The sequence below is a fragment of the Sander vitreus genome, chromosome 16 (assembly GCF_031162955.1).
Source record: "Sander vitreus isolate 19-12246 chromosome 16, sanVit1, whole genome shotgun sequence".
Taxonomy (NCBI): Eukaryota; Metazoa; Chordata; class Actinopteri; order Perciformes; family Percidae; genus Sander; species Sander vitreus.
Window position 1 is genome coordinate 22163493 of NC_135870.1, and position 24283 is coordinate 22187775.

The window sequence follows — 24283 nt, forward strand, 5'->3', positions numbered from 1 at the left end:
TATTTCCTCTCAGATTGAGGCTCTGTAAAAATACTCAAATTACTATATCACTTATATTATATATATAAAAATGTATGTGTAATGTATATATAAATTACTATACTAAATACCCATTACTATATCAGATGAACATTAAGAAAAAAAAATGTTTTTAGGCCTTTCAGAATAAAAGTACTGAATATTTTAAAGTTGAACTAAGAAATAAAAATGAAATCCCTCAACCTGTATCTCTGATTGGTTACCTGAAAAAAAATGTGAAAATATATATATTCTGAGGAACCATCATTCATTTAATCACAATGGTCAAAACTGTGACAACAGCCATCTCTATTGGGACACATATCTTTGTTTGCTCCATCAGCAGATGAAGCAAACTTCCTGTGTGGATGCTCCAGAAAAACTTAGTAAGTGCTCCTTGAGTTAAGATTATATGGTCAAACTATGCACATGTTGACTATGAAAGAGTAAATGGTGGTAAACTGTAAAAAATGAATACAAATAAACAAGTTAAGTTATAGCTTTGGGTGATGTGTTTTTGTGATGGAGGAGTAGCAGGGACATTTTCTTCAGTAGGCACTCGAGATAATTGGTGAGAATTTGACCTTAAATTTAGGAAGCAACATCTTTTATATAGAAAAAACCTGACTGGTAAAAACCTTTTAAAACAACATAGACTGAGAGAGCCATTATATTACAGTACTTCTCACTGACATCCATGTGACCTTGGAAAAAAAAACAAAAAAAACTGACCTCCACAAACCACTAATGGATACGCATCATTGTGGTAATGTAGCAGTAGTCTCAAAAGATGAAAGCATACCTAATGGCAGATACCTTGAAATTAGCTTTGTGGCAAATTGTGAGTGTAATGCATACTGGCATCTGACAAGGAAAAACGTAACCTTGAAATGTAACCAAATACGCAACCCAAAAGTAAATGTGTGCAGCTACCTTCTCATTTAAACCCAACAGTACTGTAGTTGTCAAAGGTGATGGACATAAATAATTAAGTCAGGTGACATGTGCAAAACCTTGGATGGAACCCAATGCCGAGTCTTACCCAATACCACTAGTGACACCTTGCGCATGTCCACTCCAGGTGATTTCTTCACTTTACACTGGTAGGTAGCACTGTGAGTAGGTGACAGCAGAGCGATTGAGATTGAAGCGTCACCCAATGACGGGTCAGGAGCAGCAAAGCTGAGTCCTTTTGCAAGAGGGTGGTTGCCATGGACGTATGTAGTGCCGCTGGTATAGGATACGAGCTGATGGAGAACAAAATAAAAAGAAAGATTCAACAAACTACTCTGAATGATACTTTTAATTGATGTTAACCAATTAAATGTGCATTTAACTATTTTTTTTCCCCATCAATATTGAATAAAATGGGGGTACCTTGTAAAGACACACCCACCAAAAATCACCACCAACCTTGGAACTCTACAGATGTATTTAGCCTCTTGTAGCTCATTGTTTTGCTTAACATTTACTATATGGTTCAGTCTTCACACTCTCAACAACCTCGTGTCCAGCAATAGCATGCAGCTGGTTTCAGCAAACAAGCTGTCATTAACAAACTGTACACCACCTGCTTGGCTAGCTGGTGAAAAGGAAAGTAGCAGTTAAAGAACAAGATATTTTTCTTTACTCATGGAGAACAAAGCAGAGAGATAGAGAACAGTGTATACTGCAGTGGAGTGACATTGATCTGTAGGACAGAAACAAAGCCCCAAATGAATGATAATGTGGCTCTGTGTCTTTTTGGGATGATAATGTTGTTTCCTGTCTGCTGGACGTGTAAACAGGCAATCGTTTGCTAATACATTAGCATACAATTTTGTAGTGTGATAATATAGGCACTTTTCGTTTTCCCCCAGAACTAGAAACCTTTTGAGGAACTCATTGCATTTCGACCGCAGGACAAGTCCTGCCCCAAAAAGTCCCTGATCAGAGGATAGTACTTTCTAAATGTACAGGAACCTTGGGGTTGAGTTTGCAGGAAGACCGTCACTGATTAATCAAACACACACAGCACGGCTGCTTTAACTCACCGACCGCTTCATGCATAAAACAAGGAGGTAGTCTAGGATCCATTTATGACCATTTGAGGACAAAGGGAGAAAAAAATCTCTTTGTGTGATAGCATTAAAAGTAATGTTAGGCTTGTCGACTTCCCGACTCATTTAAAAAAAGACAAAGTGAAGGAAAGCGATTTGGGCAAGCCAGCCACCACACTGAACTGCATGTGCTGTGAATGAGATGAATGGAAACGCAGTTAACAATGGGCTAAAGGAACATTTTAGTTCCTTAAAACTTGTTCCAAGAACTAAAAAGTCCCTGGAATCTTGGGTCCAAATGCAGCTTATGCCAGGGCTTTGTGCTTCTCAGTTTGTTTTTGAGTTTCTCTACCCCCTTGTGGCCAAATATTGATTAAGGCAGCTTTAAGTTTGCAGTGGAAAACTATTTTGATCAATTTAGAATAAAGAGCTGTACTGTTTAAGTGTTGCACAAAGCATTTCATTTGCACAAGAACCAATAATCTGCACTGGTCACTTGTCTAAAGCAGGACATACTGGACCTAGTCAATCGTGTATTGACTGTGATAAAATCTCTGCCACCTAAAGGCAGGGATGAGGGGGGAAAAACATCCTCTCCAGTCTCCCACACTAATGACTCCTTTAAATTAAAAGGCAATTGAATAAACTACCAATTCCTGTGGAAATAAAAAGGTGGTAGGAGTTCCACCACACTCCTGCCTCCTGGACTGAATTGAGACTGAACTTAAGACTACAATTTCAAGAATTTGAAATTAAGTGGAAAATCTCAATAGATTAGTTTAGTTTTATGGTCATGGTCATTATGGCACTGGCCATGAGACCAGGCTGTGTGTTCTGAATCCTAATTAAATACGGTGAAGAAACTTTCAATTTACTGGTCCATAATTTTCATTTCCTGGAAAGAACTTTGTAATTTGGTACTAATTTTAGGGAAAGATGGAGACAACATTCAATTAGTGCACTTCTAATTAACCAATTCCAATTGCTTGTATAACCTACATAGTCTTTTTAGTCATTGCAGCAGGTCAATACATGGACCTTTATTTTCCTAGTTTCCCTCCAATGTCTACCAAATAACATGTTCTTGGAAATGGACCCAGAGCATAATGCATCACTGGTGCAATTTTCGTTTTCTTTTACACACACACACACACACACACACACACACACACACACACACACACACACACACACACACACACACACACACAATGCTGCTTTACAACCCCCATATATCAGGCCTTACATATACAGTACATTTGTAGTATGATTTGTACCATTCTCATTCTGCGTCTTACCATCTGATCTTTCTGCGTGGTGTCTGGACTGACCACAGACCATTCGATGTCAAGTCCACCGGTGTCAAAAGGGCTCAGTGTGTAACGGCAGCCCAAAGTCACGCTCTCTCCCTCAGCCTTGTGGATGGTCTGCGGACCGGCAGACGTCACCTGCATCCCTTGCACGTATTTCAATTCTTAAGAAATTAAAATTAATCACAGATACATACAGTATTAACTGTTACTTAATCCTTTATTGTAATCCTGAAGGATACATATTATCAGGGACATGCACAGCTACGGGCTATTGTTGCCAGGGCAACAGCCCGTTTGCCCTGATTTGCTTAGCTGTTCCTCTGGTGAAAGAGCCTAAATAATATTTATTTTTTCTTTTTTAGCTGTTGTGGCTGCATCAATACGATAATAAACCCATCATTACTGAATTAAATCAAATTAAATTGTTATGTCATCCAATCTTTCCCTCAGCGATGCCCTCTGCCCCCAGTCACGTGACTTTGTTTATATTCTCACACACGGAGCACCGCAATGAAAGAGAGGGAAAGCCGAACCCTTCTGCCTTCATGTGAGTTTTTAAAGTTATGGAGATTATAACAAATGCCCTATGAATAGTAACCAAAAAAACAACAACACTTGAGCTTTGAATAAAGTGCACCTTCAGCTTGTAACGTTTGCATCATGTCGCACAGCATTTCTGTAAAATGCTACGTTATCAACCAAAGCTAATGACAGCCTATGTAGGCTAAGCAGGCTAATGTAGCTACGTTACGTCCGTTACATTAGTGTGCATTCTGTAGAGAAGAGAGAGGCTCAGGGATTGGATGGTTTGGGCTCTTGAATCACGCTAGGTTATACATTGTTTACAGTCAATATGTTACGTAGTTTTCAACCAACAATCAGATGTGACGTTAGTGAAAGTGAAAGTCACCTTATTTTGTTATGAGATGATAAACTAAAGTCCCAATTGGTTAATGTAATAAACCAATAAAATGTTAATTTTGTGTGCTTAAGTATGCCTTCACAACAAATACGACTGAAGAAGAGAGAGAAAGAGCTCAAAGAAGCAGCTCTGCAAGATCTGCCACTTTGCAGAGCTGGATTAAAACTGCCAGTAGGCCAGCTTTGAGAGAAGCAATTGATAATGTCAAGTAACCATCCTGCATTATTGATTTAATGTGAAGTAGGCCTATGTTATCAGAAGCATTTTCTTTAAGTTGGAGTAGGCGAATAACTCTTCAAAAACAAGTTGAGTAAAATACTTTTACTAGCTGCAGTCATGTTGTAATTTTATACTATATATATTCTAAATATAAATATTATTTATGGTGCCAAATCATAACATCAGTTAACTCAACCAGAATCATTGAGTGCAGCCACAGACTGCTGCCAGAAGGTCAACTGGCAGCACTAGTGTTATGTGCAGTTTTTAAGCAGTGAAAAGTACAGTATACTGTATAAGTTACTTTATTCAGATTCAAATAATTCTATTCAAGATGAGGCCTAGCACAAGGCTCCAGGCTTTTTTTTTTTTTTTAAAGCAATAGCCCCTCCAAATGTCTGTGCATGTCCCTGCATATTATGTATTGTCACCCAGCAAGCCACACTTTGGTTTCCTTGCACACAGTTCTATGGACAAGTAAGTTGTAATATTGATTCAGAGGAGGTCTGGCTAAGAAAGCAACAAAATCACAAATAGTTGCAGCCAGATGCCACAAAGGAATATAAAAAGGGACTTTGTTTGGAATTACTTTCAGAGCTATTTAGGACAGACTGCATATTTTAGTTACAATAAAAAGAGCTCAACAAGCAGCACACCAAGAATGAACTGGACATAACTCTTGGCAAAAGAAATCCAACTCAGCTTTTTAGTGGTTCTTCCACAAGGTCGTTCACCATTATGTTAAAGTCCCACAAGAGAAGCTAGCTTCTGTCATTTGCAAGCATGTTAAAGTAATTCCATGAGAAGGGAATACAATGAAATACCTATTTGCCTGACTCAGTTTGGACCATAAAGGAACACTAAAAGCCTTGAGATAATTTTACATTGAGGTTTCTTTTTGTTATCTTAATAAGACACATACTGTAAGTGCACACACAATGAGAAAGCTTGAATTAGACTCAAAATGACTTTTCAAGAGTATGTGGCCTAAGAAGAAAAGTACTTAATAATTATGGTGTCCAGTGATTCAAGATTTTAGTTTCACTCCAGTGGTCTTATTTGGTCTTAACGGTTACAAGTTCATATTCATGTACAAGTAAGTAATACTCTTTAAACACATAAAGAAAACGTCTAATTTTTTTTTTTTTTCAAACTAGGTGTTTATTTAGGATCTGGAGCTCAGTCTATTAAGAGCCCCACCCTGGAAAAGAAAATGAGCTCAAATCCCTGGAACATTAGGGAGTCAACAGTCATCTGGAGGCATAATCTCACAGCCTGATTGGACAGACACTGAGTGCCATGGTAACACCTAGGGAAGCTTACACCACTGAGGCCTATGGCTCAGCACCGTTCAACAGAGACGAGACATGACGATCTCAATGAGCATTTCTAGAAGGAAGCTTCATTAAATGCCATGTCATGAAATACAGTGGAGTTGATAACACAGGGCTCAGTCAATGGATCTGTACTGTATGTGTGTGCTTGTATTATTGTGCCTTGTGTGTCTGTGTTCTTACCCGTGCTCAAGAGACTTGCAGTGCATGCCAAGTAGACAGACAACCAGGGCGGGAAGAAAGCGGATCTCAAGTGACAAGTGTAGCTGAACATAGTGGTCCTGTTTGAGATCAAAAAAATCATTGGGAGCAGGTGGTTAAAATGACGAGATTGTGACACACAGACAGTACGGTGTCTTCACGTGTATAAGATATGAAACGGATTTTCAGAGCAGAAGAAATAAAACAAAGCATTGATGTAAACCAGCGAACTGTGGAAGTTTCTATAGCTACTACCTGAATGCAGATATTATATCCAAACGCCTGACAATGGAACACAAAGGATCAAGCAGCAGTGTGCTGCCTGCTGCTCTCGCTTTACAGAGAGCTCCTCCTTTACTTCCTCCTCATTACCTTAAAGCCTTCTTCTGATTGGATGACTGCTTTACCTGTTTTACCTGTTTACAAGAAGTTCCCTTGGTATTGCCATTCAGCTGTTAATATTGTCTTTAACACCCTCGAACTTTCCAAAATACTGTATGTGAGAACCGTTTGAAATTTATACTTAACACAACCGCCACAACTGAAAAAAATGAAAATCATGTAAAATAAGATTTTAATCAAATGAGATTTTAAAAAAAGAAAGGAAAACTGCTTAAGGAAATCAGTGCCCTGGCAGCTGAATAACAATACAAAGCAATCCATTGGTAAACAAGTGAAACTGGAGGAGTGACGATACAATTAGATGGGGTTTTATCATGATGGAAACTCAGGGTGCCAATTTGATGAGAACTGAAGCGAAAGCAAAACATCTGCGATACAATGCTGCTTTGTCTACAGTCAATAATATTTACTTGCATATTTGTTTATTTAGTTGTCTGTCTGTTTGCCTGTTACGCATATCCCCATCAGCCACTAACTCATTTTCTCATTATTTGGATTAAAACAAAAAATGAAATTAATGAATTACCACATTGGTCTGAATATAAGATGACTCTGATGATAAGATGACCCCCCGCCCCCCTTTTTTTCAAGACTCATTTTTTTTATTAAAATAATTCTAATAAAAACACATTGAATAAAATAATGTAGGCTGTTGTTTTTAACATCTTTTAAATAAAATAATATTTTCAATATCTTTTTAGATGAAAGTGTCACATTTAAATGAATGGTAAATATTTCCGAGGCCTTCCGCTGAATGACTGCTCTGGTAATGGCCATCCCATCATTCTGTTTTTCTGTCACGTAATCACACCCTCCTGTCAATCTCTTGCAAGCAGCCGCTTTGAGGATCATGGTAAGATTTTCTCTGGCATTTTTTGAGACGGTGTATCATCACCATGACAACGCCTCATTGTACTTCCATTCTAACTTCCGACTTCCAGGCTTTTTGTAGCTGGATATATCATTTGTTTCGTCTATGTATGAATGTGGATAACGTAAGTGATAGTGAGATGCTTGCTACAGTTACACTTCTAGTGATGAATCGGCGAAAACACGTTTTTATTTCTCTGAGTCACGGCTTTGTTCTAACGCCACTGGGCTCTCTCTCTCTCTCTCTCCACCATTACATTACTGTGCTTTCGGGAGGTAGTTAATGCTCCGTCTAAAACTCTTCTTTTTCGACCAGCTGGTGACGTCCCTTACGTTCCGTGACTTGAACAGCTGAAACTAAAACCATCTGCCTCCACCTGCACAAGAAAACTCACAGCTACTATACACTCATTTTATTTGTTGCATACACAATACACCACACACCACTTTAGCACCTCTTATTAGATGTCTGTGGTTTCGAATATTAAGGAAGACAAAGAGAGCGCGTGAGGTCTCAAGTGACATGAAACCCGTTGTTCAGCCATAAACACAAGCCAGCAAGGTTTGTATACTATACATTCCTACAGGATGTATAAAGAAAGTACAGCGCTTATCTCTGAGCCAGATCTACAGGGAAACAGCCTTGAATAAATGAAAACGGTGGGGTGTCCTTCAGTAGACACATGCAGAAAATGGATTAGTGATAAAAAGCTTTATCTGCAGTTGTATAAAACTATCAAACACTTCTTTTAAATCTTCATGTGAATTTTTTCTTGTAGTCGCCGCATTTATTTCACAAGCTTTGGGTAATTGTTTTGAAAAACGTCTTTCTTTATAGCTACCCGCTGATAAAGTAGAGTTGTCAGAGACAGAGCCAGATCCATCTAAACACCAGCTAAATTCCTCTCTGATCCCACACACCCACTCTTTTCAAATTTTGAGTGGCTCAGTTTATTTACACTTACACGGAGAGCAGGTCCATCCCATTCCTAGACGGAATGGGATGGACTTGGCTGGAGGACATTATATGCAAGTGCTTAAAAAAGCATGGAAATGGTACTTCTCCCGTTTTTTCCTAATTCCTTAAATATGAGAATAAAAAAAAACATGTTAAACTGTTCAGGGTGTTCTTTTGTAGTGTACGCTACCTGCCAAACAGCAGGTAGGCAAAGTTAGATTAGATTCAACTTTAGGGTCGATGCACACAGTAGGTGCCAGTACCTGAATCCATCAACATTACTAAATAGTAAATACATTGGTTTTCAGCTAAAAGAAATGGTTTACGATTTTAGTTACTCTTAAAGTGGGAATATTATGCTCATTTTCAGGTTCATCATTTTAATTTGAGATTGTATCAGAATACGTTTACATGGTTTAATTTTCAAAAAACACCATATTTTTGTTGTACTGCACATTGCTGCAGATCCTCTTTTCACCCTGTGTTCAGGTCTCTGTTTTAGCTACAGAGTGAGACCTCGCAACTTCTGTAACATCTTTGTTGTCAGTCGCACATGCATAGGTAAGGATTACATGAGCTAGCTAGCTGTTTCAAGGCAGGATTAGCCGGGAGACTTCTTCTAAATGAGGGCGCACTTCCAACTTTGCGTGGAATTAGTGATGCACCAATGTGAAAATTGTGACTGATACGATAACCGATATTAATATTGCTGTTATGGCCGATACCGATATTTACCGATGTCGATATCTCTGTATAGAAAACACATTTTTATGATAATCAAATAAAGAACTATTTTCCAAAACGCATTCTTTTTTACTTTTGTGATTTATTTTCAGAAATCACTGATATTGGGCACCTTTACCTGTGTGCAAAATATGACCGATATTGATGATAAAAAAAATATTTATATAAAAATTAATTTTTATAAAGGATACAAGTGTGTCCTGAATTCACAATATGAATAAGCCAACCCTAAGTATTCTCAATAAACATCTAACTCACTTGAGACCAAGTCATTGTATTCTGTGAACATTGTACAACAGTTCAAAACTTTAAAGTACAGTAGTAGGCCTTAAATGGCCAAAGCCGAAAGTATTGAAAAAGGTAAAATGTGAAAATGGAGCCAGAACAAAATGGACACTGGCTTTTGCAGTCTTCTGAACTGTAAGTACAGTAACTGCCAAGTATTTCACCGTTTGAAAGACGAATATATCTTTGAATTGGGTCACTTATGTAGTAGAAATGTGAAAAAATTATAGAAAGTGGTGCCTTCTAGGCCGAGATAAGCCAGAAAATGTGTTTTTGGCTCATATGGATGAAAGACACCAAATCCCAGAATGCACTTGCTTCGCTGCTTTAGACTCCACTCCGAAGCCACACCTACCGTTTACAGACAGTGAGGCAGCATTCAACTCAAACCAAATGTGTTTTATTGTCATTTCTACCACATACACGAAACAGCGTTTCACCCTGGCTCTAGTGGTTACACATTTAAAATATATAAAAACAACATTATATAAAAACGACATACGAAACTACATTTAGCTAGTGCACACACATTATAGGCTCCGTAAAGTTCAGCTAACACATAGCTAATAGCATTAGCGCTTGGTGGGCTGTAACAAAGCCCGTCTACGGAAAGCCGTTCCACTCCCTATTCAGCCCCATTGTACCAAATTTGGTTGCAGTTCCACCAGAGTTCCACTGGGGGTGATCACGGTCCAGTGCTAAATGAATGGGACTCTATGGAGCTAGACGGCTAAATTTGTCTCTTTCGCCTGATTGTCGTTGAGAAATCTCAGATTTGATTGTAGTTTTTGCAAGTTCAACATGGATTATAGGTCAAAAGTTGAATGAACGAGTACTTGTGTCCTTTCGATTTCTTACAGGTTGAGTCATTGTTGCCCATAACACGCTAGCATTCTGCTAATGAATGCTGATTGGTCAGTGAAGGACTGATTATGATCGGAGATCCTGCTTGAAGGCATCCAAAGCAGAACCAGAATGTCAGAGTGAATATTTCGGCGTGGTCTTTAAAACATTAGCAAACCTCTTTCTAGCACGTGTATTAACAGGGAGAGGCTAACCTGTCAGCTGTGTTGTCGATGCTTCGAGAGAACAAAGGAAGCGACTCAGAGCTTGCCGCAAAGCAGTATCTCTGGCCGTATATGTGTATGACATCATTGACATTTTAAAAGGCTTTTTAGAACAAAAAAGCCACTTTAAAAAAATCTAACAACCAGCAGCGTGTATTTTCTTAGCCTCCTCTTTCGAATGCAACATTCAAATTACTAGACAAAAAATTATATCCTGAGAAAAGTGGATTTTGAGGGGTATAGCTCCATAGAGTCCCATTCATTCTGCACTGGCCTGTGAGCGCCCCCTATATGGAACTCTGGTGGAACTGCAACCAGTTCAGAAGCCGGAAGTAACGAGAGAGTGGAACTTCTTCCCTTATTAGAAATTCTTTGGTTGTAAACACCGAGTATAAACACAGCCGTAAATTAGCGTGGAATGTAGAATGGTCGGCATTTACTAGTCACAAACTCCACCAGCAGTTAGCAGTTAGTTGGATACAAGCACCCCATTTCTGCAAGTCCGTGTTAACACCTCCACTAGTCTTACCCGGCGACAGAGCAGCAGGCCTGGTAGCTAGATAGTCCGGTACACTGTTGTTCAGCCATGTTTCCACAACAAAGAAAACACAGCAGTCTCTGAACTTGCGTTGGGAGTTTCGTTGAAGTTGGATGTAGTCCAGTTTGTTGTCTAATGAGTGGACACTTCCAAGCAGGATTGATGGAACAGGTGGCCGGCTAGCGTTAGCTTTCCACCTAGCTAGGTTATACTCCAGCCCCCTGTTTGCGTTCCACCGCTGAGGATGTCCCTCCGTGATCGCCCGCTCTGGCCGCTGCCTGCTCCGGCCAGTCTGATTGCCCGCTACGGCCGCTGCAGCTGCCCACTCTGGCCGCCGCTGCTCGCTGGTCAAACTAACCTGTACAGCGGGCCGCAACAACCTCTTATTTCCGAACATTCATTTCTTCCCCGCCCCCCGAGGGCCGGTGGTCTACGAAATTTGCCGGTAGATTTTTTTGTCCCACTTCGCCGCAGATTCCATCTGTAATAACACGCAAAACCAAACATCCCTGCCCCCACACTCACATCTTCTTCTTCTTATTATTATTTTATTATTATTATTGGATTTCGGGAGTATAGACGCTGTTAAGCGTATTACTGCCCTCCACAGGTCAGATTTAGATCTAAATTCTCACACACATTCACATCTAAGCCTACACACATGTCAAATACACAGGAATGATTCACATCGGCCCTATTTTGTCATTGGAACGATACCGATGTGTAAAAAAATGACCATATCGGCCGATATTATATCGGCGGCCGATATATCGTGCACCACTACGTGGAATACCTGCAGAACAGGGACATGTAAGTAGTTCTATACAATTTATTTTGTAGATTAGGGTGAATTTGTGTGTGTTGTAGCAGTGTTTTGCCATTGAGAACGAGCTAGCATGCTAGCGCTAGCATGCTAACGGTTAGCCCCCTAGGCCCCTCGTCTCGGCTAGTTACGTAGAAAGCCGTGCAGGTTTTGAACAGCTCACCTGGAGACTGAAGGCAGGACACATTCAGAAACCCATATCTCACTCAAAACAGCATGGATGTTTTTTTTTTTTTCAAAGTTTGTATGCGTGTGTAAGCACCAGAGACACAAAATAACACCCCAAATCCCAGAAAAAGTTATGTTTTCATAATATGGGTACTTATAATTTAGCATGGCAAACTACCGGAATCCTAATCCTAAACATGTTTAATGCCACCCTGTACTATGTCTATCAATTAACTTTCACCAGCTAATTATTAAATGCTTATTTGGGAAATCAAATATAATTATATTATACAAAAATAATATATATTATACAATTATTTAGTTATAATTTCCAAGAAATTGCTTGCTAATTACCTACTTACCAGGAAACGGTGGACCTGGGAATAAAGTGTTTGTAATCATGCCTATCAATTCACTTCATATTACTTTCCTGTAAATGTATTAAATAAATTAACAGTGTTTTATTATCTGCTTGCTGAGAAATAGCAGGAATAATTTCAAGGACATTTTAAAATATGTTCCTTGCCAATTATTACCACTTACCATTACATTTGATGAACTGAAAAATGAAGTTACTGTGCTTTCCTGAGGACACACGGACACACACACACACACACACACACGGTCACACACACACACACACACACGGACACATACAGACACACACACACACACACACACACACACACACACACGCAAGGTGCTAAGCCAGCTACAACACAGGTACCAATGAGTCGCTCAAAGGGCAATACATGTGCTTTTAGTGACTGCCAAATCTCCAGAGTGGAAAAGGTGTGGTTGTCTAACCTCACAGATTGCGGTCAGTTGGTGCCAAAGTCATCTAATTTGGGGTTTGCATTTTGGAGAGTCTAAAATCAATAGTTATAGTTATAATGTAAGTGTTGCTTTCAAAGTGAGACAGGGCAGTGTGAAGTGTTGTGGATATGGTGTCCTCTGTTGACCCATTTGGTGGTGTCCAATATGGAGGGTAGGCTGGTTTTAAGATGAGCCAACACCAGCTTCTCCAAACTCTTCATTATAGCTAGCAACTTCAACTAGCTGGTGAACAAAGCGGAGCATTTTTCAGCCAGATATTTCCCTGCAGAATGTACAAATAAGCAATTGTTCAAGGTATTTTACCAACTTGGATTAAAATCCCAAACAAAACAAGCCAATGGAACTCCTTCTTCTGACAGCTGAAACAGTTGAACTTAAGTCAAGAACCACTCAGTAAAAATCTTTACATGTGAGATTCAGAGGGTAATGACTAGCTAATGAACTAGCAAGCTCAGTAGCTGCAAATTAAAAATAAAAACACAGAAGAGCACACAGTTACACCCTCCACTCAAACCTATGTAATGATTGCCTGGAAACAGTTTTTGCTATTATCATTTAAAAAAGATATAAAAACACAAATATGTGCAACTTTTGTGCAACATGTTTTTGGCCTAGTAGTTGGACACAGTGGCCCTCATTTATCAACCTAATGTAGAAACCAGTGCAGATATGAGCGCAGAAATCATCTTACGACAGGCTTCACGTGCAATTCGAGAAACGTTCGTATCACACCAATCAGGGCGTAAGAATGGTCGTATGTTCATAAATGCAGTGGCTGGAAACAATCGTAATTTAAATATCACGCCCCAACATATTCTCGGTTTTGAGGCCTCGCCCCTACAATTTACGACATGGCGAGACGTAATCCGGCTAAGAAGCGGCACTTTTCAGAGGTGGAGATTGAAACCCTGATATCTCAGGTTCATTTACATTAACGTGTGTACTATTTGGCAGCCTGAAAACTGGTATTAAAGGCTGTAGAAAGAATGTGGAATGGAAAGAAATCACTGATGCAGTGAACAGTGTTGTCCTGGTAAATCGGACTCCAGCTGAAGTTTATTTAATTTATACATCCTTGATGCATGCTATAGTCTTACTAATAATATACAGGCTTATATTGCAATCTCTTAGGCCTACATGGTGTACCTATATTTAAATAAACACACAGTAGCGGAGCTTATGCAGTGTCTTTTATTTTACTCGTGTTTTTTCATCGTTCACTTGTGGCCATTAACGACACTTTAAAAGAGAAACGGAAACCTGAAGAATAAATAAAAATGTTGTGCATCGTCATGTTTCCTGTATTGAATATCACTGCCTATGGTCTTGTGCCATACTGGCAACAGCTTGATATAATTTTGCTAGTGATGTACTATTAATCAATGCAATCTGTGTATCAAATTTAATTGGTCATGGTTGTTTGTTCAGTATGTCTTGATAAAATAAAATGTCTTAATTGTAAATACTGAAAGAAATCTGACTTTTACTCTGTTTCAAACTGTTTTTGGCAGATCTTATTTCCTTTAGACTTGTCTTGGAGCTAAATATTTTAAAAAGACAGTGTAGTCCAGGATTACATCAGTTTAGATCGACTCACATTAATGCCATTCAAACCTGTCACAGCATAATAATATGAAATATAAACCCTGTCTAAGAATTACCACTCATACTGGTATTACAAAACATATTGGTTGCAAATGCACAAGACTTTGCATCTGATGAGGCCTGTACTGTTAAAAAAAATCAAAAGCCTTCTCCTTGCTTTTACTGCTGGAGTTTAGACTGCTGATTCTCTGCCAAGTAGGTCAGAAGCTCCGTTGTTCGCAGTTCCAAAGAGCACTATTATGAAAGCAGACTGTAAAACGCTTTGCAAGATAACCTAATTGATACAGAGAAGAGAAGGGAAAACACGTTGGATTTCTGTTTCTGACTTCATGGTTTGAAAGCACACGTTAAGTTGGCACAACTATGACTGCAGAAATTTGGGACGTTATTATTGTTGGCGCTGGGCTATCTGGACTGAGTGCAGCTCATTTGCTCAAAAAAAGGAATGCCAAGTTGAAAATACTGATACTGGAAGGAAAAGGTTTGTAAAAATGAAAGCAATTGGTACACTGAAATGGGAGTCATTTTATACCGGCTTCGGTTATTAAATTGTTGAAAAGAGGTATTGCTCTAACTAAATCATGTCTGATGTGCCATGCAGATCGGGTGGGAGGTCGCACAGTGTCCACTGAAATACCAGCAGCCAGTGGTGTTGATCGCTGGGACATGGGAGGGCAGTGGGTAGGAAGGTAAGGTTGATCAAAAACTACCGGAACAACAAAGAGGAGAAACCAAGACATGTCACGCTAATGTAACCTTTTAAGAGTCACTCCAGTTGAGATCACAGGGACATTTATTATTCAATTGTACCAGGCGCTTAGTTTATGATACTGAAACCATTTAATAGCAATTGAAATGCAGCAGAGTTGCACTAAATATAAGACAAATTAAAATCAGTGATTCTGGATCAAGCTGCTCAACGTGATATCATGACTTTGCGTAAACATAAGGAAAGTGGCGTGTACGTGTATGTTATCTGTACGCATTTTGAGCTATCCGCGTGTATGTCTACGCTGTATACAGCGGACGGCAGTCTGCAATGTCACAGCGTAAACATACACACCACTTTCTAAAGCCACGTGGCGTGTTATCGCGAGGCTACGGTTGGGTTTAGGAAACGTCACACGCGGGTTGGGTTTAGGAAAAGAAGAACTGGTTGGGATTAGGAAAAGAAGAACGGAGTTGGGTTTAGGAAACGTGACACGCCACGTGGGTTGGGTTTAGGAAAAAGAACAAAGGTGGGAAAGAAACATCACATGCAGGACACGATCCCCGCTTTCCTGGGTGAAAGTCCTGTGTTTGACTCATCCTCCATCCCAACCAACTAGAGCTTAGATCGGGCCCAAAAAATCAAGACCGACCCTACCCGTGCACGTTGCAGCCGACCCACATTAACTGTAACTGTGAGCCCGAGCCCAATTTAAACCCGACAATTTTTTTAATACGTGGGCCATTATAACGGACGTTCTCAACTACAATTCCGAATTGTTTGAACTACAGAAATCTGTTTAGAATTATCTTAATAAATACAGGTAATGCAACAAGGACGAAGCATGTTTACTCAGAATGGAATGGATCTGAATGATGATGTAAAAAAAAAACTCGACCCTATCTCCCTCAGCCTAATATTGTAGGTAACAGATCAAGGCAGCAACATAATCAAAGCCCTGGAACCATATAGGAGACCTTCTTGTCTCGATCACCTAATTAATACTGTCCTTCACCACGGTCTGCATGCTGATTATATTAAAAACTAGTAGTGGAACTTTTTTATTCGATCTGTTTGTATATATTTTCTTATGGATGTGTGCATATGCACTGTATGTAATACTTTTTTCCCTTTTGTTTGATGTACAAAACGTGAAATAATGTGTTTTTCCTATGGACACCAGCCATAGTAGCTGGTAAGAGGTAATGGAGATCCAAAGCAATAAGCAAATAAATACTACAGAGTATGTCAGGCAGGTAGAAAGTTTCTTTTAAGAACTTAAGTTGAACACTTGTTAAGTTCTCACTTCTCATGCTCACTTCTCTTTCAAAGTTTGTCCTTATCACCCCTTGTTATGTGCATTGTCTCCTTTGTGCTCCAACCTTCCAACCTGAAGTAACCTATCTTATATCCCAAATACCAGCCCATTTCAAAACTTTTACATTTCTCATAGGTTTTGGAGGAATGGTTGTTCAGTAACTCAGCTGAAGTCCTGTTAGAGAAAGGATGTTTATGACAAATGTCAGTCATGATTCAGACCACTTCATGGCACAGACTGTTCTGACCATAGTAAAACACTCTCACATATTTGTATAGGAGCTGTCTAGGTGGTCTGCTACAACCTGCAGCCAACTGTTGGCAACAGAACAGCTGAAAAAGAGAACATGTGAAGTGCACTGATCAAGAGCCCGTTGATGACAGTTTAATTGAAAGAGGAGAGAGCATCTCACAGCTGCTTCATGTCTATATTTTGGCAGATATTCCAGTTGTTTAAGGACTCACTCAAGCAATGTTGCAGCCCACTTCTCTAAACTCCGAATACATGCATTTTTTTTATTTTGTAACAACTGAAACTGTTATAACATTACAGTAAATCCTGAATCACTGTAAACATATGCATCATTGCAATGGCTTATTTTCCCTTTCAGCACCCAAACACACATCTTGGAGCTCATAAAGGAGCTGGGCTTAGAGACCTTCCCGCAATTCAATGTTGGCAAGAAGGTGCACCACATGGGAGGGCCAGGTGCCAAAGTTCGCACTTACAGAACCAGTATCCCTGCTCTATCCCCAGTGGTGCTAATGGACCTCACCCAGCTTCTGTGGAAGGTGAGACAGCAGACTTACACAGCAATATCCTGTACTTCCGACTATGTTCAATCAGCGCCGTCTTCCCAAAAGCTTAGAAATGTCTGATAGGGATCAGCTAAATAACCCCAACTCCCAGTGGTCAAATATGATACAAAGCTTTGGAGCGGTTTAATTCATTTCCTGTTGCATGTGTACAAAGAACAACATGATATACAGCATATCCTGTATATCAGCAGACATATATATATATATATATATATATATATACACACACACACACACACACACACACACACACACACACACACACACAGTATGTCTTTACAGTTTTTACAACAAAATATTTTCATAGCCTAATCTGCTTTGTTGTCCAATATCCTTACCATGCTGGGATCAATAAAAAGTTCCAAATGGATATGGTAATGGTATTTTACATTAATGCAGTGTGTGTTTGAATTGATAGGAGAGTATATTTATTACCCATCAGTACCACAAATGTATCTGCCCAGGAGAAGTGCTTAAATTAGCAATGGGAAGTAGAAATTGAATGGGAAAGCCCTGTCAGAGTCATGTTTGGCAGCCTCTAAACAATCTTTTGTTTTTATCTGTTATCAATGGGATGCTTTTGCTTCACAGTGGTAAAGCATCATCTGTGGGTGTGTTGTGGTGACTCTACTTTGCTCTCAGATTGGCAGATTGTGTGCCACAGTGTGCGTCGAGGATCCTTCGAGGACTCCCAATGCGGTTGAACTGGACAGCATGACCCTGCACTCATACATGGAGCAACATGCTTGGACTGCAGGTCAGAAATGTGGTGATAAATATTAGTTGAGGTCCAAAGTTTGGCTCTGATCCATAACAGTCATGGCAAACAGTAGTAGTACACATAACCTAGTAGCAGTTGCTATGCCTACAAGCTCACAATGCAGCAGGTGTAGTGTTGTTAAACATCTTAGCTTATTAGCATGCTAACATTTGCTAGTGTGCAAATTAACTAACTAAAACACAAAGTACAACTGAGGCCGATGAGAATGTCATTACATTTGCTGGTATTTAGTAATAAACTAAAGTATTGGTTACACTGTTATGGATACAAAGTCATTAGCATTCATTTTCTGAGAATCTTTTTACATACACGACACTAGATGTCATTTAGCTGACGCTTTTATCCAAAGCGACTTATATATATATAATTGCTATATATCAGAGGTCGCATGCCTCTGCAGCAACTAGGGGTTAAGTGTCTTGCTCAGGAACACATTGGTTGATGTATCACAGTGGGAATCAAACCCAGATCTCCCACACCAAAGGCATGCATCATATCCATTGCGCCATCACCACCACAATCTTGAAAGCATGTACCAAATACCATGACATTACAAATTTCCATCCAATATTTGTTGAGATATTTCAGTGTGGATCAAGGTGGTTTTGCCATTGTTGGAGCAAAGCTAATGGAGTTTGTGGTCAGTGCATTAAATTTCTAAGTATAGGTTGTACTCATGCCTAGATTTTTATGCCAAACCAAATACATTGCAGCATCAGATGTATTGACTGCAGACTACAAAAGAATCTACATTTGATGAGATAATTACAGAATAATCATCCTACCAGGGGTCTCTGTTAACTACACCCTGTCTGTAGTTTATTGATTGATCAATGGTACAATTGTAGACCTTCATGGCAATTTTTAGACAATGCACTGTATAGTGGTTAGCTATGTAATGGTATAAAACTAGGCAGGACACTTTCATTGTACAGGAATGAATATAATTACTGTGTGTGAGAGAGAGCTACAGTATACAGGTGCTGGTCATATAATTAGAATATTATGAAAAGTTGATTTATTTCAGTAATTCCATTCAAAAAGTGAAACTTGTATAATGTATACATTCATTCCACACAGACTGATATATTTCAAGTGTTTATTTCCTTTAAGTGTGATGATTATAACTGACAACTAATGAAAACCCCAAATTCAGTATCTCAGAAAATTAGAATATTACTTAAGACCAATACAAAAAAAAAAAGGATTTTTTAGAAATATTGGCCAACTTAAAAGTATGAACATGAAAAGTATGAGTATGTACAGCACTCAATACTTAGTTGGGGCTCCTTTTGCCTGAATTACTGCAGCAATGCGGCGTGGCATGGATCGATCAGTCTGTGGCACTGCTCAGGTGTTAGGAGAGCCCAGGTTGCTCTGATAGTGGCCTTCAGCTCTTCTGCATTGTTGGGTCTGGCGCATTGCATCATCCTCTTCACAATACCCCATAGATTTTCTATAGGGTTAAGGTCAGGCGAGTTTGCTGGCCAATTAAGAACAGGGATACCATGGTCCTTAAACCAGGTACTGGTAGCTTTGGCACTGTGTGCAGGTGCCAAGTCCTGTTGGAAAATGAAATCTGCATCTCCATAAAGTTGGTCAGCAGCAGGAAGCATGAAGTGCTCTAAAACGTCCTGGTAGATGGCTGCGTTGACCCTGGACCTCAGAAATCACAGAGGACCAACACCAGCAGATGTCATGGCACCCCAAACCATCACTGACTGTGGAAACTTTACATTGGACTTCAAGCAACGTGGATTCTGTGGCTCTCCTCTCTTCCTCCAGACTCTGGGACCTTGATTTCCAAAGGAAATGCAAAATGTACTTTCATCAGAGAACATAACTTTGGACCACTCAGCAGCAGTCCAGTCCTTTTTGTCTTTAGCCCAGGCGAGACGCTTCTGGCACTGTCTTGTTCAGGAGTGGCTTGACACAAGGAATGGGACAGCTGAAACCCATGTCTTGCATACGTCTGTGCGTGGTGGTTCTTGAAGCACTGACTCCAGCTGCAGTCCACTCTTTGTGAATCTCCCCCACATTTTTGAATGGGTTTTGTTTCACAATCCTCTCCAGGGTGCGGTTATCCCTATTGCTTGTACACTTTTTTCTACCACATCTTTTCCTTCCTTGGACACAGAGCTTTGTGAACAGCCAGCCTCTTTAGCAATGACCTTCTGAGTCTTGCCCTCCTTGTGCAAGGTGTCAATGGTCGTCTTTTGGACAGCTGTCAAGTCAGCAGTCTTCCCCATGATTGTGTAGCCTACAGAACTAGACTGAGAGACCATTTAAAGGCCTTTGCAGGTGTTTTTGAGTTAATTAGCTGATTAGAGTGTGGCACCAGGTGTCTTCAATATTCAACCTTGTCACAATATTCTAATTTTCTGAGATACTGAATTTGGGGTTTTCATTAGTTGTCAGTTCTAATCATCAAAAGTAAAAGAAATAAACACTTGAAATATATCAGTCTGTGTGGAATGAATGTATACATTATACAAGTTTCACTTTTTGAATGGAATTACTGAAATAAATCAACTTTTTCATGATATTCTAATTATATGACCAGCACCTGTATATTCATTCATTCCAGAACTAAAAGAGGAGATGGGACTGTGTAGCAGGTCTGTCTTTGGCATGGAGCCATCCCAGATGTCCTTCCTATTCTTCCTCATGTATGCTGCAGCAGCTGGAGGGGTACTGCAACTGCTGGAGAGTGCTCCAGGTTCAGCACAAGAGCTCAAGATAAAGGTACAGAGCTCATCTACTTCCGCAGACTGCATATTTGCTGACTTGAGTGCTTTTTCAAAACCGAGACCCCATTGGATGTTTTCTCTAAACTTGACTTAACCTCAACACAGTCTGCACATCTCGTTCAAGCCCTGTCCCAGCAAACACATTGCTTTTTTGTCCTAGACGCTTTATCGATTGGACAGTTTAAACACTTGGAGCTGTGGTCTTGTTTTGGATTTTTTTCTATTTTCTATGAGTTCCCTCAGCACAAAAGTTATGGTTCCATACCTTTCTATTTGAGTTATAGCTTCTGAACCTTCTGTCTCCTTAGAGTGGTGGAGTAAAGGAGCTGAAAAAAGATGAAAACTATCCAATCCAAACCTATGTATTTGCACATTTCCTCCACTTTTTTTCATCTGCCGCTATTTTCTTGTTACAGCATTTCAGCTATATATCCTGAAGGAATTATTACGTGTAGCAATGTGAGCATGGCAACACCACAGAAAAAGCAGCAATTAAATGTGCAGAATCTTATCTGGTACAACTCACATCTGCAATTTTGTTTTGTTCTTCCTTAAACACATTTTGAATATCTATATATTATATATATCTGAAATTTTGGATTGAAGTCAGTACTCTATGTATTTCTCCTTCATGCTACACACACACGCTTACATTCAGCTTTTATTTTGTTTTCATGATTTTTACATCTGATTTTTTCTCACATTAACTGTGAACAAAAAGCCAAACTGTAAACAATTTAAAGTATTTTCTACCATTGGAAGAAACTAGTTTAGACTGAAAACTGCACAGCCAGTTCTGTGGCTTATGCAGAATAACCAGGATATCGTTTCAAGAGTGAGATTCTTATTTTACATTTAAAGTTCTAATTGCTTGAGCACCACAAAGAAAATGTTGTCCTTGTTGAAAATCCTTGGAAAATATAACGGAATTATCTGCACGGCTGGCTAGACACCTCCAGGGGTTTGTGGTTTTATGAGTTGGGTGAAAAAAACCCTTTAATTTCAAGCACTCTGCCCATCCAGGGTATCAATTGATTTGAAGTGTAGTATCTGTCTCTCCACAGGGAGGCACCCAACAGCTTTCACAGTGTCTGGCAGACCGTGTTGGGTGGAAGAATGTCCGGCTGGGTTCTGCTGTGACGGCCATATGGCAGGTAGAGTACAGTAACAGCTCACTCAGGGATTGATGAGGCGCGACACAGAGATAACAGCTTCCTCAGTGGGGAAACAGGCCGTCTCCTGTGAAGGCACTGTCTGTTCTGCCTGACTGTCTTCCTTATCCACAACTAAGAGACCAAGAAGGCTCCATGTATCCCTTATGTGTAGAGCTCTACATCAATAAATTGTTTATTTCTAAGTATTTTGGTTTTGGTGGGACAAAATAAGCACATTAAAGTTGTCACCCCGGGCTCTGGGGAATTGTGAGGAATATATTTTCATACTTCATATTTTTACATTTTATTAGAGCTAAAACAAGTTGATTGGTGAACTAGTGAATCAACAGAAAGAGAACAGTCAACTATCTTAATAATCGATCAATTCGTTGTTTTGGTGACATTTTGTACAAACAAGCTATTTCAAGAGGACACCTTGTGTTGTTTTATTTTTCATAACGTTTTATAGTCCAAACTTTTAAAGTTAGTCAAGAAAATAATTGGCAGAGTTATATATAATAATATAATATAATTAATAATGAAAACAATTGTTAGTTGCAGCCCTATATTGTATGCACTAAATCATTTTTTTTTTTTTTTTTAAACAACTCAAATGAATTCATATTTAAAAGTTAAGTCATTTTACTCCCAAGTACACTGCAGTAATATTAAGAATAGGAAGGAGAAAGGGAAGAAAAAGAAGAGTTATGTGCAGGGTCACAGGAGGCGAGCCTGTCACGGCATGCATAGGGTGACAGGCAGGGCACACCCTTGACATTTTGCCAGTCTATCACAGGGCTAACACATGTTGACAGACAAACGCACTCACATTCACAGTTTCAGGCAATTTAGAGTTTCCAGTTCGCCTTAGCTAGACTGGAGCACCCAAAAGGAAACCCACACAGGAACAGGGAGCACATGCAAACTTCACACAGCCAGCCCGGTGGGATTCACACCCAGGGCCTTCGTGCAGCAAGGCTATAGTGCCCTGATGCACATACAAATAAAAAAATATAAAACCAGTATTTTAGCTTCTTTGAGACTTTGGGGAAAGCTTGTCCAAATTCTAGAAGCTGGGAAACCTTTTAATTTGAAAAAGCCAACTGTCTCTGCTTCAAAGGGCGGCGGAATGTTACACTAGTGCTGGATGCTATGAACTCCAAATTACAGAGGGGCTTCACGGTTTTAAAGGTCCCATGGCATGAACAGTTCACTTCATGCGTTTTTTTAACATTAATATGAGTTCCCCCAGCCTGCCTATGGTCCCCCAGTGGCTAGAAATGGTAATAGGTGTAAACCAAGCCCTGGGGATCCTGCTACGCCTTTGAGAAAATGAAAGCTCAGATGGGCTGATATGGAATCTTCCCTTTATGACGTCATAAGGAGGAAGGTTACCTCCCCTTTCTCTGCTTTGCCCGCCCAGAGAATTTGGCCCACCCATGAGAAAGAGAGAGACATCATGGCTTGCAAACAAGTGAAGCATGGCAGTTGGTCAAGGCCACACCTGCACCCTCCACCTTGCACCCCCCCCCCCCCCCCCAATAGCTTTTAAAGCTACAGACACAGAAATGGAACGTCCTAAGGAAAGCTCATTGTGGGACTGGCTCTAGTGGCTGTAATTCTGCACCAAGGCTGAATTTCGGGAGACTTCAGATACAGTATTAGGGGACCACTAAGGCCGTTATAAAAGCATCCAAAAAGCAGCATGTCATAGGACCTTTAATGCAAGTAACTAGGGATCCAGTCAAGAGATCTAAAAGAGCACTAGAGAGAGAGCTAAAAATAGAATAAATTTAATTTCTAATTTTCAGCATCCAAAAATATCTAGCTGTCTTACAGTCTCAGAGGATACGAGCTTTTGTATGTTGCACAGTGATGTTCTGTGGTGGGTGAGTTTTAATTATCACCAGCGGCTTAAGTTTAGTGCATGTGAGACCAAGGGAGCTGGCAAACAAGAGCTCTGCAGTGATTTAAAAGCCAGTAATATACAGTAGAACATCTTGCCATCACAATGTCATTTAAGCACCTTTTAAAGTTTATTTTACCAAATTATTTGCATTATTACTACAATATCCCCTTCTGTTATAGCATATTGTCAGAATTGACATCCATGAAAATACAAAACACAATCTAATAGATTAAATTATAAAACTAGGCCTTATGTATAAATATCTCCTAAGAAGCTATGTTTCCTTCACTGTTCAATACATGGTTAATGAACACAGCAGCCTGTCTAGATATGCACTGTATGGTATTTAATGACGCTTTCGTGAATCAAGTCATCAAAGGCTCAAGGTTTATGCATAAACATATTACCACACATCTGCATTAATTGTACATGGAATTGCAGAATTTGGCTCTGAAGAGGTAATCATTTAGCCAATATAATTTTAAATAGGCACAGTAAGAT

At 39.6% G+C, this 24283-nt stretch overlaps 2 protein-coding genes across 3 annotated transcripts in view; one reads left to right on the forward strand and one right to left on the reverse strand.

The window, feature by feature from the left end:
* vsig8a (V-set and immunoglobulin domain containing 8a) overlaps positions 1 to 6406 on the reverse strand; it is a 25385-nt gene extending 18979 nt beyond the window's left edge. The window contains exons 1-4 of one of the 2 annotated variants that reach the window (XM_078271663.1): positions 6302 to 6406; positions 6029 to 6126; positions 3356 to 3513; positions 1061 to 1265 (exon numbers count right to left, since the gene is read on the reverse strand). In XM_078271663.1, the coding sequence (XP_078127789.1) occupies positions 1061 to 1265; positions 3356 to 3513; positions 6029 to 6119 (454 nt within the window). In that variant the 5' untranslated portion in view covers positions 6120 to 6126; positions 6302 to 6406. Of the gene's footprint in view, positions 1 to 1060; positions 1266 to 3355; positions 3532 to 6028; positions 6127 to 6301 lie in introns of both variants that reach the window. The other variant, XM_078271662.1, reaches the window with a different exon arrangement.
* Positions 6407 to 14706: 8300 nt separating this feature from the next.
* LOC144531712 (putative flavin-containing monoamine oxidase A) overlaps positions 14707 to 24283 on the forward strand; it is a 52614-nt gene continuing 43037 nt past the window's right edge. The window contains exons 1-6 of the mRNA XM_078271972.1: positions 14707 to 14824; positions 14945 to 15032; positions 16981 to 17161; positions 17831 to 17945; positions 20557 to 20714; positions 21784 to 21873. Of these exons, the coding sequence (XP_078128098.1) occupies positions 14707 to 14824; positions 14945 to 15032; positions 16981 to 17161; positions 17831 to 17945; positions 20557 to 20714; positions 21784 to 21873 (750 nt within the window). The remainder of the gene's footprint in view (positions 14825 to 14944; positions 15033 to 16980; positions 17162 to 17830; positions 17946 to 20556; positions 20715 to 21783; positions 21874 to 24283) is intronic.